General features: G+C 45.1%; 1 protein-coding gene across 7 annotated transcripts in view; it reads left to right on the top strand.

Moving 5' to 3' along the window:
* RALGDS (ral guanine nucleotide dissociation stimulator) overlaps positions 1-15,084 on the top strand; it is a 250,641-nt gene that overhangs the window by 229,891 nt on the left and 5,666 nt on the right. For all 7 annotated transcript variants that reach the window (XM_068248834.1, XM_068248833.1, XM_068248836.1 and 4 more), the window contains exons 16-17: positions 5,981-6,226; positions 8,268-8,382. In XM_068248834.1, coding sequence (XP_068104935.1) covers positions 5,981-6,226; positions 8,268-8,382 — 361 coding nt within the window. The remainder of the gene's footprint in view (positions 1-5,980; positions 6,227-8,267; positions 8,383-15,084) is intronic.

Raw genomic sequence — 15,084 nt, 5'->3', positions numbered from 1 at the left:
CGAACGCTGCTGAACGCGACGCCAGCAAACGCAACGCCTCCAAACGTCCGTCTGAACCAGCCCTTACATTGTGGCAGTTTGCCCAGAGTACCGTAAGGTACCAGAGCCTCTTGTGGGAGGGGTTTCAGCACAAAATCAGTCATACAGCGCCCCCTGATGGTCTGTTTGTGAAAATCATTATTTTTCTCATGTAAAAGTGGGTATCAGCTACTGATTGGGATAAAGTTCAATTCTTGGTCGGAGTTTCTCTTTAAAAACTAGATTTAAATATAAAACTGGGATATCTAAAAAAGAAAAGTCATTTTTAGGAGAAACATGGATACAATTGTTTTTTCTCCCCGGATGTCCTTTAAAGAATGTAAAAATGACACTGTGTGTAGCAATTACAAGAAAACAAGAAGTTTTGTCCTAACTGAAACTTGATTGGTTGCTGTACGCAAGTCCATTCTAGATGATTCAACCACAATTTGCACTAAATTGCCCATTAGCCCTCGGGGAAAAAAAAAAGTAAACACCTGTGCCAGAAATGGCGTTTTTAACACTGAAATAATGACACCGGATACATGTTGCCTTCTGGTTTTATCATATCAGTTGTCTGGGCCCGTTCAGACTGCACGCGTTTCCATAGTTACATAGTTACATAGTTATTTTGGTTGAAAAAAGACATACGTCCATCGAGTTCAACCAGTATAATCGAGTTCAACCAGTACCAGACGCGTTGGAAACGCGTGCGGGAGGCCGACACGCAGGACATCAGACATTGCATAGAGTGCAATGTCTGATGTTCACACTGCATGCGTTCCGGACCTCTGCGGTCCGGGAACGCATGCTGCACGCAGATTTTGTCAAAACGCGTGGCTGTCCCATTCACTTTTCAGTGATGGGATCAGCCACGCAACGCACACAAACGCGGATGGCGTGCGTTCGTATGGCCATCCGCATTTTTGATCTGAACGGCCCCTAAAAAAGTTTCTCAGGTAAACCCGTTTGTTACATTTTATCTCTTTCGGTAATGTACGCTGGTCAAGAGAGGATTAACCACCCTGGCGTTCTGATTAAATCGCCAGGGTGGCTGCGGGAGGGTTTTTTTTAAATAAAAAAAAAACTATTTCATGCAGCCAACTGAAAGTTGGCTGCATGAAAGCCCACTAGAGGGCGCTCCGGAGGCGATCTTCCGATCGCCTCCGGCGGCAAGAGATAACACGGAAGGCCGCAATGAGCGGCCCTCCGTGTTTCGCTTCCCTCGTCGCCATGGCGACGAGCGGAGTGACGTCATGGACGTCAGCCGACGTCCTGACGTCAGCCGCCTCCGATCCAGCCCTTAGCGCTGGCCGGAACTGTTTGTTCCGGCTACGCTGGGCTCGGGCGGCTGGGGGGACCCTCTTTCGCCGCTGCACGCGGCGGATCGCCGCGCTGCTGCGGCGATCAGGCAGCACACGCGGCTGGCAAAGTGCCGGCTGCGTGTGCTGCTTTTTATTTGGTTAAAATCGGCCCAGCAGGGCCTGAGCGGCAGCCTCTGGCGGTGTTGGACGAGCTGAGCTCGTCCAGACCGCTCAGCAGGTTAAGGAGGTTGCTATTGCAAGAATTCTGGCCATAATACAGACCCTGTGATGGAGGTTGTGTACACACATACAGTTTTGATCGGCCAATTTTAGCACTTCCGTGTAGCATGAGAATTTACCTTCATAATCTGTTCATAGTGTTCAAAATCTGTTTGCCCTGAAAGTAAAAATGCATGGAATTGCATGGAAGTAAAAATTGACCAATGCAAATTGGATGTGTGTAGCAGCCTTAAAGAGACTCTGAAGACTCTTAAAAATCAGCTTTTTACTTCAAAATTCTGTTTCTTATCCCTGCCCTACCTAAAACGCGGCAACCCTGCGGCTGTAATCTAACTAAATCCCCTCCCCAACTCCTCAGGGGGGCAATCCAGGCAGCGCTTCCGTGAGAGGCAGAGCTTTCAGCGCAGCTCTGCCTCTCCACGTGTCTGTCAGCCCGGATCGCCGCCTCTTCCCGCCCCTCTCAGTCTTCCTTCACTGAGAGGGGCGGGGAGAGGCGGAGATCCACCGCTGATAGACGGGTATGGAGGCAGAGCTGCGGCTGAAAGCTCTGCCTCCTCCAGCAGCAAAATCCACGACCAAGAAAGTCGTGGATTTTGCGGGGGAGGGGGGGATTTAGTTAGATTACAGCGGCGGGGATGTAGCGTTTTAGTTAGGGCAGGGATGAGAAACAGATTTTTGAAGTAAAAAGAGGATTTTTATGAGACTTCAGTGTCTCTTTAACACTTTAAGCAATTCACCTGGAGCGAGGATGCAGGTCGGATAGTCTGATTGACCCCTGCTCTGCATACTTGTTCCTGATAAAATTCTCAGACAGTAGGATTGACATTACAGCCAGGGTCTGACATCAGGAGAGCATTCACAATGGCAGCCATTATTTATTTAAAGGATATGTCGTTTTTTTTTTAAAGTGTTATAAATCCAAACCTGAAAAACACGATTTTTACTTATTCCTCCTCTTTCGTGGCCAGTTTAATTTCATTTTCAGGGTTTAGTTTCCTGTTCAGTGTAAACATTTGTGTTGTCTGCCAAATATAAAGGAACAGTAAAGCTACACTACAAATTAAGCCTGCTATAATGAAAAATCTGCTACAGCCATCTTGTGTAGCCCTCAACAGCTTTCAATGTCAGTTATTGTAACCAGCAAGAGAAAGAACAACCCCCCGGCCCCTCCCCCCAGCAAAGCCAACGTGGACCTAAGCCTTCCCCCTCTCCACCAGGATGGATCTACAGATCTATCCTGGTGGATCTGATCTGCAGATGAATGTCCATAAAACAAGTTGTGTATGAGATCTCCAGATACCATAGACAATGAAAGCATTTTGCAGGGACTGATCTTTTATTGTGTACAGCATCTTTGTATGGCGTATACCAGGCTTAATTTCCCATCAGATAGTTGAGTCGATAGATAATTTCCGACAGATCCAATCGATTTTCTGATCACTTCTATTCAAATCGATCAGAAAAGTGGTCGGAAATCAGATCGGACCTGTCGGAAATGATCTATTTGACCCATCTATCTGATGGGAAATTGCCTGGTGTGTACCAGACTTTAGAAAGATCAGTCTTTCAAACCTCCCTGACAAACCTATGTGATAGATGAATTCCTCAGTATGCAAAGGTTTTTATCTGATGGGTGTATTCGGCTTGAGAATAGACTGTGTAGGTACGCTCTCGTACTACATGGAAGGTGGTAATATTGGTCTGTGATCCATTTTTTTTTTTTTTTTTTTTCTGGAAGGCTTTTACCTCATGTGTACTTGGCTTCAGACTATTTTTGACACCCTTGCATTAGGCCTTCAGCCCTGGCGGCCTCCATCAATATTTTGTGACAGGTTTACATTTAAATTGCATTTACAAGAGTTGATACCGATACACTTGATATCCTAGAGATAGGAGAGGATACAGATGGCCGTAAAACCTTGATAATTGTAGCCCTTTCCTACATAACTAACACTATATAAAGAACGATGTAGTTGGATTCATGTTTCTAAAGAGTTCAGTTCCCGTTTCCTGCCGCCCAGACCTATTGTAAAGATTTTGGCTGGCGTTGTGCTTTTATCTTAAGTTTCCAGCTAAAGATATTTTGAGCCAAGGGACTCCCAGCATCCTTGAGGCTGCTGAACAGGATGTCATGTGTGGGTAGAATAATTTCTTCCCTTAATCCAGAGATTCCTTTCAAACATCCAAATTTATACTTCCCCCCCCCCCCCCCCCCCCCCCACACAGTGTGTCATTTCTTTGTGTAGGTGTTTTGTGAACTCTCACTGGTTAATTTATGTTTGGACTGTGAATCTCATTTTAGGTAACACTCTGAGCACTTCAGCTGGGTTCCTCGGGCCTTGTTAATAGAATTATCATTTTAAAAAAAACAAACTAACAGAACGCACCCATCACAGCATTGTGGCCCCTTTTGCTTTCCACGGACTCTTATGAATCTGAAGTCTTTGCAGCCATTAGAATCGGGAGACTGCCTGCACCCATATTTGTAGGGAGGAGTTTCCACAGGAGCCGGTTGTGTGATATACACCAGATTATAAGTGAAGAGAAGCTGCTGCAGTTAGGACGGTCACATGACACAACCGCCTCATGTGAGAATGGTTCCTACTTGGGTCTCGTTCACACTTGTAAATGCCGCTGGCCAATGCGATCGGAATGCAGCATGCCCAATCGCACACCATCTGTGCTGCTGTGGGTTGCGCTGCATTGAATGGGCCAGTGTTGGGCTTTGCCCAAAAAAAGTGTGCAGCAGTGCTATAGCGCATCGCACTGCTGCGCAGCGCATGTAGTCTGAACATCAGACAGTGCAGTCTATGCACTTCTGATCTTGCAGATTGCACTTCATATGTGTTGCTGAATTGCGCATGGCAATGTGTGTAGTGTGAACGAGACCTTAGAGCAGCCTTTCTCAACCTTTTTACCTTGGAGGAACCCTGTAAATAACTTTTGGATCTCAAGGAACCCCTGCAAACAATTTTTTGGTCCTGAGGAACCCCTACATTTATTTTTCAGGAGGCATGGTCTTTAAGTAGGTTAGGCTGCTAATTTCACTATCTCCTATTACATAGGGCCCAACCGTCCCGTTTTCGTCGGGACTGTCACGATTTTGGGGGTCTCTCCCGCTATCACGGTATGAGCCCCCCAAGTCCCGGGCAGCAGTGGGCAGTGAGGGTGGAAAAAAAAATGATCAAGGCGCCAGCCGCGGGTAAGTGGGATGCGGGACGCGTGCATCCCATTACTACCTCCCTCCCTCGGAATCTGCCCCCCCCCCCCCCCCTGTGTCTCCCCCCTGTTTGCAGAGTGCGCAGCTAAGCGGAGCGGGCTGTCAGCTTACCGGTATCCATGGACGCATACCGATGTCCGGCTTCAATCTGCTTCCTGTGACGTCACAGGAAGCAGGAAGCCAGATGGTGGTATGCGTCCATGGATATCAGTAAGCTCACAGCCCGCTCCGCTTAGCTGCGCACTCTGCAAACAGGGGGGAGACACGGGGGGGGGGGCAGATTCCAAGGGAGGGAGGGAGGTAGTAATGGGATGCACGCGTCCCGCATCCCACTTACCCGTGGCTGGCGCCTCGATCATTTTGTTCTTGCATTGGCACCCTCCTCCGCACTCATGGCCATCCTCACCCTCCTCTCCACCCACCCACGGACACCCTCCTCCCCATCATATATGGGGGAAATATGTATTAAAAATATTAGGGGATATTATTAATTGAAAAAATTAATTGTCCCGATTCCCAGCTTTAAAATGTTGGGAGGTATGCTATTACACTGCCACTCATTATACTGTCTCCTGACCCCCCAATTTAGTGCTTCTAGTTACAGTACCACCTATTATAGTGTGCTCTATTATACTTTCCCCCATGATGGGGGAAAAGGCCAAGGAACCCCTGCAGAGTCCTCAAGGAACCCTGGGGTTCCAGGGAACCCTGGTTGAGAAAGCCTGCCTTAGAGTATATAGAGGTAATTGAGTAATACTGAGAGTTGATACTGTTTCACAAGCAGTATGGAGAGACACTGTTTTTTCACAATAAAATTTGAGGCTCTGAGGAACCCAGCTGAATAGCCCAGAATTATTAAAAAGGTAGCACCTCTTAGAACGTAACTTTCAGTTTTTGGTGAGCAGTGCTGGGAATAAGTTGCTGCCTGGTTTCTTATATCTGAGATTTCACTGCCGTACTAAGTCTGCCCCAATCGTCTAACTACTTTCTCCTGTTATTTTTTTGCTTGTTTTTATTTTTTGTTTCAAATTGTTTTATTGGACATAATGTCAATTTCAAATTTTTACAAAGAGGTTTGCTGAGCCTCCTCAGTAGATTCCTCAGGATATAAGAACTTGGCGTGACTGTACGCTTGATAGTAACCATGCTACAGTAGAGTGGATCTTTAATGTATCTGACGTTCTTCTGTTCCCTCCAGTTCTGGGAATCTACGTCGCTGTCATCTCTAGACACGTCCGGTATTGGTTCTGGTTCCAGCAGTGCTTCTTCCTCCTCAGTCTCTTCTACTCCAGTGTCTGCCTCGCGAACGCACAAGCGTTCTGTCTCCGGCATCTCCAGTTACTCGTCCCTGTCTCTGCCACTCTACAACCAGCAAATAGACGACTGCTGCATCATCCGGGTCAGCCTAGATGTGGACAACGGCAACATGTACAAGAGTATTCTGGTGAGTTTCCCAGCAGCAGGGTCCTCCACCACTATAGTATGCATCTGCAGAATAGAGGGGGTATAGCTTGTAGCAACCAACCTTCTGGTTTCTTGCATCTTCTGACCTGCTGTGTGACAACAACAAAAAAGCTGATTGGCGAGGGCAGAATCATGCACTCCTCTGCACTCCATGCAATCCAGTGATTACCTTGGCGTTGTGTGTTAAAAGGTGGTTTGCCATACATATGGCACTTGCCTCCTCCTTCCCCATGCTGGAGAACTGTAGAATTCCTAAGTGATCCTGGATAGCTGGTGTCCTGGGTTTATTGCAAAAAGTTCTCAAAACAAGTCTACATTCATACAATTGCTGATCCACTATCTGTTAGCCAAGATGATCCAAGTGAGGAGGGTTGCATGGTTTTCAATAATTCCAGGACCGTTTTGTTGGGTTATGTAGGTTCTCCAAAAATGTTCAGCCTCAAGAATATTAGAAGATCAGGCAGGCCTGTTGTCTCCTTTTTTTAAGCTGTCAAAGAACAACCTTTAGTGAGATTTACTCTTGCAGTCCTGAAAAGTGGACCAAATTGCCAGAGTTTGTTTTACTCCCCTAAAGTGGTGGACTATTAATGGATATCCTTTCTCTGAAACTGATGGTACATGTAGACATTGTTCTTTTAATGGCCAGCATGATATTTTTAGTCGTTGGTTTGGTGGCAACTGGCTGTAGTAAGATTTTTTTTCTTTTTTTTTGGGTGGAGTGGTTTGTCCTCTGGCACTGCGGGAACCTCGTGCTTCCTCTCCTACTAAAGCTCCGTAGACACTTTTGACCTCCATTGCCTGAAACAGATGAACAATGGTTCAGCCGAGAATGGATTATAAAAAAAAGTTACCATCGGCAGTAAAAAAATCGGTTCTGACAATTTATCAACGATACTGTCTACTAACGATCGCCCCATTCAAACCACACACGTGTGGCCAGTTGCCCTTTTCCAGGTCTGCAGTTTAACAATCCAATCAGTAGATCGTCATTGTGCTATAATTTAATTAAAATGTGCGCAAATGTCATTCATCCTTCACAAACCATGGGGGGTTGCTAGTTTTACGACTGTGATTAAGTTTGTGCACAGATCTTTACTTTTTTATAGGACAGTACAGCTTGACCTGCTCATAGGTACCCATTAATGGTACAATTCCATGGCCAATCAGTGGTTTCTGATCGCCTTGGCAATCAATCGGAAATGGTTGGTCATGCCCATTAAAGTGATCCAGAGACGAAGCACCCTCATATATTTTACCATATATATCAATGGGGACATTAGAGAAAACACCTGCCCTGCTCTGTTTTTATTTTTAACTGTTCAGCTTGTTTCTTAGCAGCCATGATAAAATCCCCGACTGAGCATTCAGTCTGGCTTTGCACAGGAATTTTTATAGCTGAGTCTGTGTTCTCTGGGGTCTTTTCAAGCCCAAGCCTGCCCCCTTGTGGCTCTGCTCAGGAATCATCATAGCTAAGTCATTATAGCAAAGCCAAACTGAATGCTCAGTCGGGGATTTTATCAGTGCTGATTAGAAGCAGGCTGAGCAGTGAAGAATGAAACAGAGAGCAGGGTAGGTGTTTTCTCTAATGTTCCCACTGATCTATATGGTAAAATGCATGAGGGTGCTTCGTCTCTGGTTCCCTTTAACAACTGAATTCCCACAACCGATCTGATCATATTGATGCTATTGAGCCAAAACAGGATTACTTCCATTAATCTGATCGATTTGGTAGGAATTCAGCCATTGGTGGGCACAACCGTTCATTTCTAATAGATTACCGTGATGAGCTGAAACAATCGGCCGTGGAATTGTACTGTTGATGGGCACCTTATGGTGCAGTGCTCGTCCTCCAGAGCTAAGACTAGTGGCTGAAAGCTGCATTGTTTTTTTGCAAGTGTGAAATAAACCTGCGATTGGCCTATTGCTGATTTATCCGCTGCTTTCCGAATGTTTACAAAGCGCCCAGCTGCATGTCATTGCCTTCCATTTGTGTTTAACTGAGTGCCTTGTCCCCTCTGCAGGTAACGAGTCAGGACAAAACGCCAGTGGTGATCCGCAAAGCAATGGCCAAGCATAACCTGGATGGCGAGCGGGCGGAAGACTACGAGCTGGTCCAGATCATCTCCGAGGAGAGAGGTAGAGGAATTTTCCACAGCGCTGCTTTAATGCGGACCGGAACTCAGAACTTCCTCTCTGCTCTAAAACATGCACAACAGCATAATAACCTTTATATAAAAACATTTTTGTTACGGCTGATACAAATCCAGCAATAAATCTGCAGGGTATCTACTTCCTGCTTTTATGGAAGCAGACATTACCATCCTCTGTTTACCAATTGGCTCTCTGCTGTGGCAGCCAGATGACACAGCTGAGGGATCAAATTACATGTGTTAAGTCACAGATAAAGGGGGAGTTAGACAGGCTCAACTCTCTAAATACATACAGGGGGTATTTCTCTTTCCTTTTGTCCTGTGCAAGAGTTCTGGTCCACTCAAAGGCCTAGTGCACACCAGAGCGGTTCGGTCGCGTTTTTAGGAACACTTGCGGCTGAGGAAACGCTTGGGTAATGTATTTCAATGGGCTGGTGCACACCAGAGCTGGTTGGTTTTAGCTGAAACGCAAACTCCCGGGCTGCAGCATTTTTTTGGGATTTCTGAGGCGTTTCTGCCTCCAATGTTAAGTATAGAAAAAATTCAAAACGCTTGATAAAACGCCAGATCAGAGCGGTTTTCCAGGCGTTTTTGTTACATTAGCTGTTCAGCAACAGCTTTACTGTAATAATATCTGTAATCTGCTACACAAAAGCGCAAAACGCTTCATAAGAAAAAACGCTTCAAAAACCGCTAGCTTTTTGCGGATCTGCTAGCGGTTTTTGGTGTGCACTGAGTCTAATCGCTCATCTCTGGGATTTGCCCACTGTGTACATTCCACATGTGATTTACGACCAAACACATTGTGCAGAGACCGGTCTGTCTGCTTTCCAGAATCCGGGTCACCTCACTGGTTTCACTCTATGAAGTAAACTTGTCATATAAGGAATGTGGAGGCTGACAGTTCTGACCTCCTGACCGTTATGCTGATGGTCTCGTATCAGTATTGCCTGCTCAATATTTTGCACCAAAAAATAATAAAAAAAAATTCTAGCAGTCTCAGTATACTTGCAACTTACAAATATGAGTATGGATGAGAAGAGCAGTCTCTGTCATGTAAAATCAACACCGACTCTGGAAGTGGAAGCTGGGAAAACAAATGAATGCAGCTATCTGCCAGTCATTTAAAGGACCACTATCGCTAAAAAAGTAGGCAGTCAAAATTTGCCAGAACAGACAAGTTTACGTCTAGTCCATCTCCTCATGGGGGATTCTCAGGGTTTTCTTTTTCATCATTTCAACAGCATTTCCTGAGCAGCAGTTTAAGTGTCAAAATAGTAAGATGCCAGCCAGCCTCCCTTCTCACTTGCATACTATTTTGTCAGTTAGATTTTGTAACTGCTGTTCAGGAAATGCTGTTGAAAACAAAGACAACCCTGAGAATCTCCCACGAGGAGATGGGACTGGCCCAAAACCAGTCAGTTCTGTCAGATTTTAACTGCCTACTTTTTTTTTTTGAGATAGTGGGCCTTTAAGTGGCAGTTTAAAAGACAACTGAAGTGAGGGGGATATGGAGGCTGCCATTTTTATTTCCTTTTAAACAATACCAGTTGCCTGGCAGTCATGCTGATCCTCTGCCTCTAATACTTTTAGCCATAGACCCTAAACCAGCATACAGCAGATCGGGTGTTTCTGACATTGTCAGATCTGACATAAGCTGCATGCTTGTTTCTGGTGTGATTCAGACACTGCTGCAGACAAATAAATCAGCAAGGCTGCCAGGCAACTGGTATTTATTATTATTATTTAGTATTTATATAGCGCCGACATATTACGCAGCGCTGTACAGCGTGTGTGTATATATGTATGTATGTTTATATATATATATATATATATATATATATATATATATATATATATATGTATGTATGTATGTATGTATGTATGTATGTATGTATGTATGTATGTATGTGTGTGTTTATGTATATATATATATATATATATATATATATATATATATATATATATATATATATATATATATATATATATATATATACAGTGGAGGAAATAATTATTTGACCCCTCACTGATTTTGAAAGTTTGTCCAATGACAAAGAAATGAAAAGTCTCAGAACAGTATCATTTCAATGGTAGGTTTATTTTAACAGTGGCAGATAGCACATCAAAAGAAATATCGAAAAAATAACCTTAAATAAAAGATAGCAACTGATTTGCATTTCATTGAGTGAAATAAGTTTTTGAACCCTCTAACAATAAAAGACTTAATACTTAGTGGAAAAACCCTTGTTTGCAAGCACAGAGGTCAAACGTTTCTTGTAAGTGATGACCAAGTTTGCACACATTTTAGGAGGAATGTTGGTCCACTCCTCTTTGCAGATCATCTCTAAATCCCTAATGTTTCGAGGCTGTCTCTGTGCAACTCTGAGCTTGAGCTCCCTCCATAGGTTTTCTATTGGATTAAGGTCCGGAGACTGACTAGGCCACTCCATGACCTTAATGTGCTTCTTCTTGAGCCACTCCTTTGTTGCCTTTGCTGTATGTTTTGGTTCATTGTCGTGCTGGAACACCCATCCACGACCCATTTTCAGTTTCCTGGCAGAGGGAAAGGAGGTTGTCGTTCAGGATTTCACGATACATGGCTCCGTCCATTTTCCCGTTAATGCGATTAAGTTGTCCTGTGCCCTTAGCAGAAAAACACCCCCAAAGCAAAATGTTTCCACCCCCATGCTTGACGGTGGGGACGGTGTTTTGGGGGTCATAGGCAGCATTTTTCTTCCTCCAAACACAGCGAGTTGAGTTAATGCCAAAGAGCTCTATTTTGGTCTCATCAGACCACAGCACCTTCTCCCAGTCACTCACAGAATCATTCAGGTGTTCATTGGCAAACTTCAGACGGGCCTGCACATGTGCCTTCTTGAGCAGGGGGACCTTGCGAGCACTGCAGGATTTTAATCCATTGCGGTATAATGTGTTTCCAATGGTTTTCTTGGTGACTGTGGTCCCTGCTAATTTGAGGTCATTCACTAACTCCTCCCATGTAGTTCTAGGATGCTTTTTCACCTTTCTCAGAACCATTGACACCCCACGAGGTGAGATCTTGCGTGGAGCCCCAGAGCAAGGTCGATTGATGGTCATTTTGTGCTCCTTCCATTTTCGAACAATCGCACCAACAGTTGTCACCTTCTCTCCCAGCTTCTTGCTAATGGTTTTGTAGCCCATTACAGCCTTGTGCAGGTCTACAATTTTGTCTCTGACATCCTTGGACAGCTCTTTGGTCTTTCCCATGTTGGAGAGTTTGGAGTCTGCTTGATTGATTGATTCTGTGGACAGGTGTCTTTTATACAGGTGACTAGTTAAGACAGGTGTCCTTAATGAGGGTGACTAATTGAGTAGAAGTGTCTAACCACTCTGCGGGAGCCAGAACTCTTAAAGGTTGGTAGGGGTTCAAAAACTTATTTCACTCAATGAAATGCAAATCAGTTGCTATCTTTTATTTAAGGTTATTTTTTCGATTTTCCTTTTGATGTGCTATCTGCCACTGTTAAAATAAACCTACCATTGAAATGATGCTGTTCTGAGACTTTTCATTTCTTTGTCATTGGACAAACTTACAAAATCAGTGAGGGGTCAAATAATTATTTCCTCCACTATATATATATATATACATATATATACATATATATATATATATATATATATATATATATATATATATATATCTCTCTCTCTCTCTCTCTCTCTCTCTCTCTATCTCTATCTCTATCTCTATCTCTATCTCTATCTCTATCTCTATCTCTATCTCTATCTCTATCTCTATCTCTATCTCTATCTCTATCTCTCTCTCTCTCTCTCTCTCTCTCTCTCTCTCTCTCTCTCTCTCTCTCTCTCTCTCTATCTCTATCTATCTATCTATCTCTATCTATCTATCTATATCTATATATCTATATCTATATATCTATATCTATATATCTATATATCTATATCTATATATCTATATATCTATATATCTATATCTATATATCTATATATCTATATCTATATATCTATATCTATATATCTATATCTATATATCTATATATATATCTATATATATATCTATATATATATCTATATATCTATATATATCTATATCTATATCTATATCTATATATATATATATCTCTATCTATCTTGTCGCTAACTGTCCCTCAAAGGAGCTCACAATCTAATCCCTTGCCATATGTCTATATCAGTGGTTCCCAACCTTTTCCGGCCCGGGGAACACTTTCTGACCATATTTTTCTCCGGGGAACGGCGGGGGGCGCGCGGGTGTTTGCGCGACCTAGTGGACAGTGCCGTGTGTAGCAGGCTATGGGGGGGGGGGGCTGGGGTGCGGCTGCATAGCTAGCATAGTTGCCCCAGTATAGGGAGTTTAGTTGCCCCAGTATGGTTAGTATAGTTACCCCAGTATAGCTAGTATAGTCCCAGTATGGATAGGTAGTGCCCCAGTATAGGTAGGTAGTGCCCGGTATAGCTACTATAGTGCCCAGATAGCTAGTATAGTGCCCAGATAGCTAGTATGGTGCCCAGTATAGCTAGTATAGTGCCCAGCATAGCTAGCATAGTGCCCAGTATAGGTAGGTAGTGCCCCAGTATAGCTAGTATAGTTGCCCCCAGTGTAGCTAGTTTAGTTGCCCCCAGTGTAGCTAGTTTAGTTGCCCCCAGTGTAGCTAGTTTAATTGCCCCCAGTATAGCTAGTTTAATTGCCCCCAGTATAGCTAGTTTAGTTGCCCCCAGTATAGCTAGTTTAGTTGCCCCCAGTGTAGCTAGTTTAGTTGCCCCCAGTGTAGCTAGTTTAGTTGCCCCCAGTATAGATGCCCAGGAGGGGGGGAAGCAGCGCTAGAAGAAGGGGCAGTGGAGGCAGCGGTGGGGAGGGGGGAAATATCCCCCCCCCTCCCTCACCTGGGACCCCTCCTTCTGCCTCTCTCCCCCTCCATTTATCGGTGGCAAGTGCGGGGCGGCTCGGCGGCGGGGAGACATGCGCAGACTTACCACTTCTGCGTTCCAAGCGCCAGCAGCGTCATGTCGTCAGATCTCCACCTTCAATGCCGCCCACTGTGCTTCCTGATTAGCGGAAGCACAGTGGGCGGCATTGAAGGCGGAGATCTGACGACATGACGCTGCCGGCGCTTGGAACGCGGAAGTGGTGAGTAATTCTCCGCGTGCCTCCCCGCCGCCGACCCCGCACTTGCCACCCATAAATGGAGGGGGAGAGAGGCAGAAGGAGGGGTCCCAGGTGAGGGAGGGGGGGGGATATTTCCCCCCTCCACACCGCTGCCTCCACTGCCCCTCCTTCTAGCGCTGCTTTCCCCCTCCTGCGTTCTACATACAGTAGGAACGCACGGCACACCGGGCAACATGCCGCGGCACACTAGTGTGCCGCGGCACAGCTGTTGGGAAACGCTGGTCTATATTATGTAGTGTAAGTACTGTAGTCTAGGGCCAATTTTAGAGGGAGCCAATTAACTTATCTGTATGTTTTTTGGAATGTGGGAGGAAACCGGAGTGCCCGGAGGAAACCCACGCAGACATGGAGAGAACATACCATACAAACTCTTTGCAGATAGAGCCCTGGCTGGGATTCGAACCAGGGACCCAGTGCTGCAAGGCGAGAGAGCTAACCACTACGCCACCGTGCTGCCCCATGGTTTAAAAGGAAATAAATATGGCATCCTTCTGTATTCTTCTCACTACAGTTGTCCTTTAACCAACACAACTACCAGCTTATGGACCATTGTCTAGTGCGGCTATTCGTTAGCATGGTTTCCCATTCCCAAGTTAATGGAGACTTGAATGTAAGGATAGATTTCTGGCAATCCCTAACTGCGGGTGGCACAATAAATAAAAAAAAATTGCTTAATACAGTGACGTGACCAAATATTGGCCCACCATAGCCCTTTAGCTCGTGATCTTTTCTAAAATGCACTCTAATGGATCTCCTGCATAGAGCTCTATGTAGTCTGGGTCTCTTCCCCCAAACACCCCCTCCTCCCCCCAGTTCCCCACCCTCTGTTCCTGTAGCTCCTGCACCTCCCGGAGGTTACGAGAGGAGTGGAGTTATTCTGAAGTGCACAGGCACAAGTTTTGTGATTGGCTGCTTCCTTTCTCTGTGCCTGCGCAGTTAGTGCGTCGTCGCTAGAGGGAGCTCCTGCACCGCCAGGAAATGGGGGAGGCCCCAATGACCATAAGCACTGCAAAGATACTTAAAATGGTAGTCTAGCCCACCATGAGCTTTTTTTGTTTTAATTAACCCTTATTCAGAGATATGGTATTTTAAAGCCAGTTATGGGGTGAGCTAATTCGCCTACCAGTGTCTATTTGGGCTATGAGACTTCAGGTGGCCATACATCAGGCGACTTGTCGGCCGATCCAGTTCATTTATTATAATCGGAATTGGATGAAATCTGTGCCGCCAATTGCATGCTTGACCAATTGCGGGCCAAAATTGGTTGCAGATATTGGTTGGACATGCTGCACGATGTCGGGCCATCGTGGTTAGTCGGGTGCGCGGTAGTAATGGCGAAATATCTGGACAAGCTCGGCAAAACCCCTGGCGCTGTTGCCTTAATGTGTATGTAATGCGTACATTTATACATTACCTGTCCTGTGTCGCAGAGTCCGCCCGTCTTCCGCATCCCCACTCTTATTATTGTTAGCACCATAAACTCTGCCGACACATGGTAGG

Source organism: Hyperolius riggenbachi, chromosome 8 (genome assembly GCF_040937935.1).
Source record: "Hyperolius riggenbachi isolate aHypRig1 chromosome 8, aHypRig1.pri, whole genome shotgun sequence".
NCBI classification, from domain to species: Eukaryota; Metazoa; Chordata; class Amphibia; order Anura; family Hyperoliidae; genus Hyperolius; species Hyperolius riggenbachi.
Note: the sequence above shows the minus strand (reverse complement) of the source record. Positions and strands in the feature narration are given on the sequence as shown.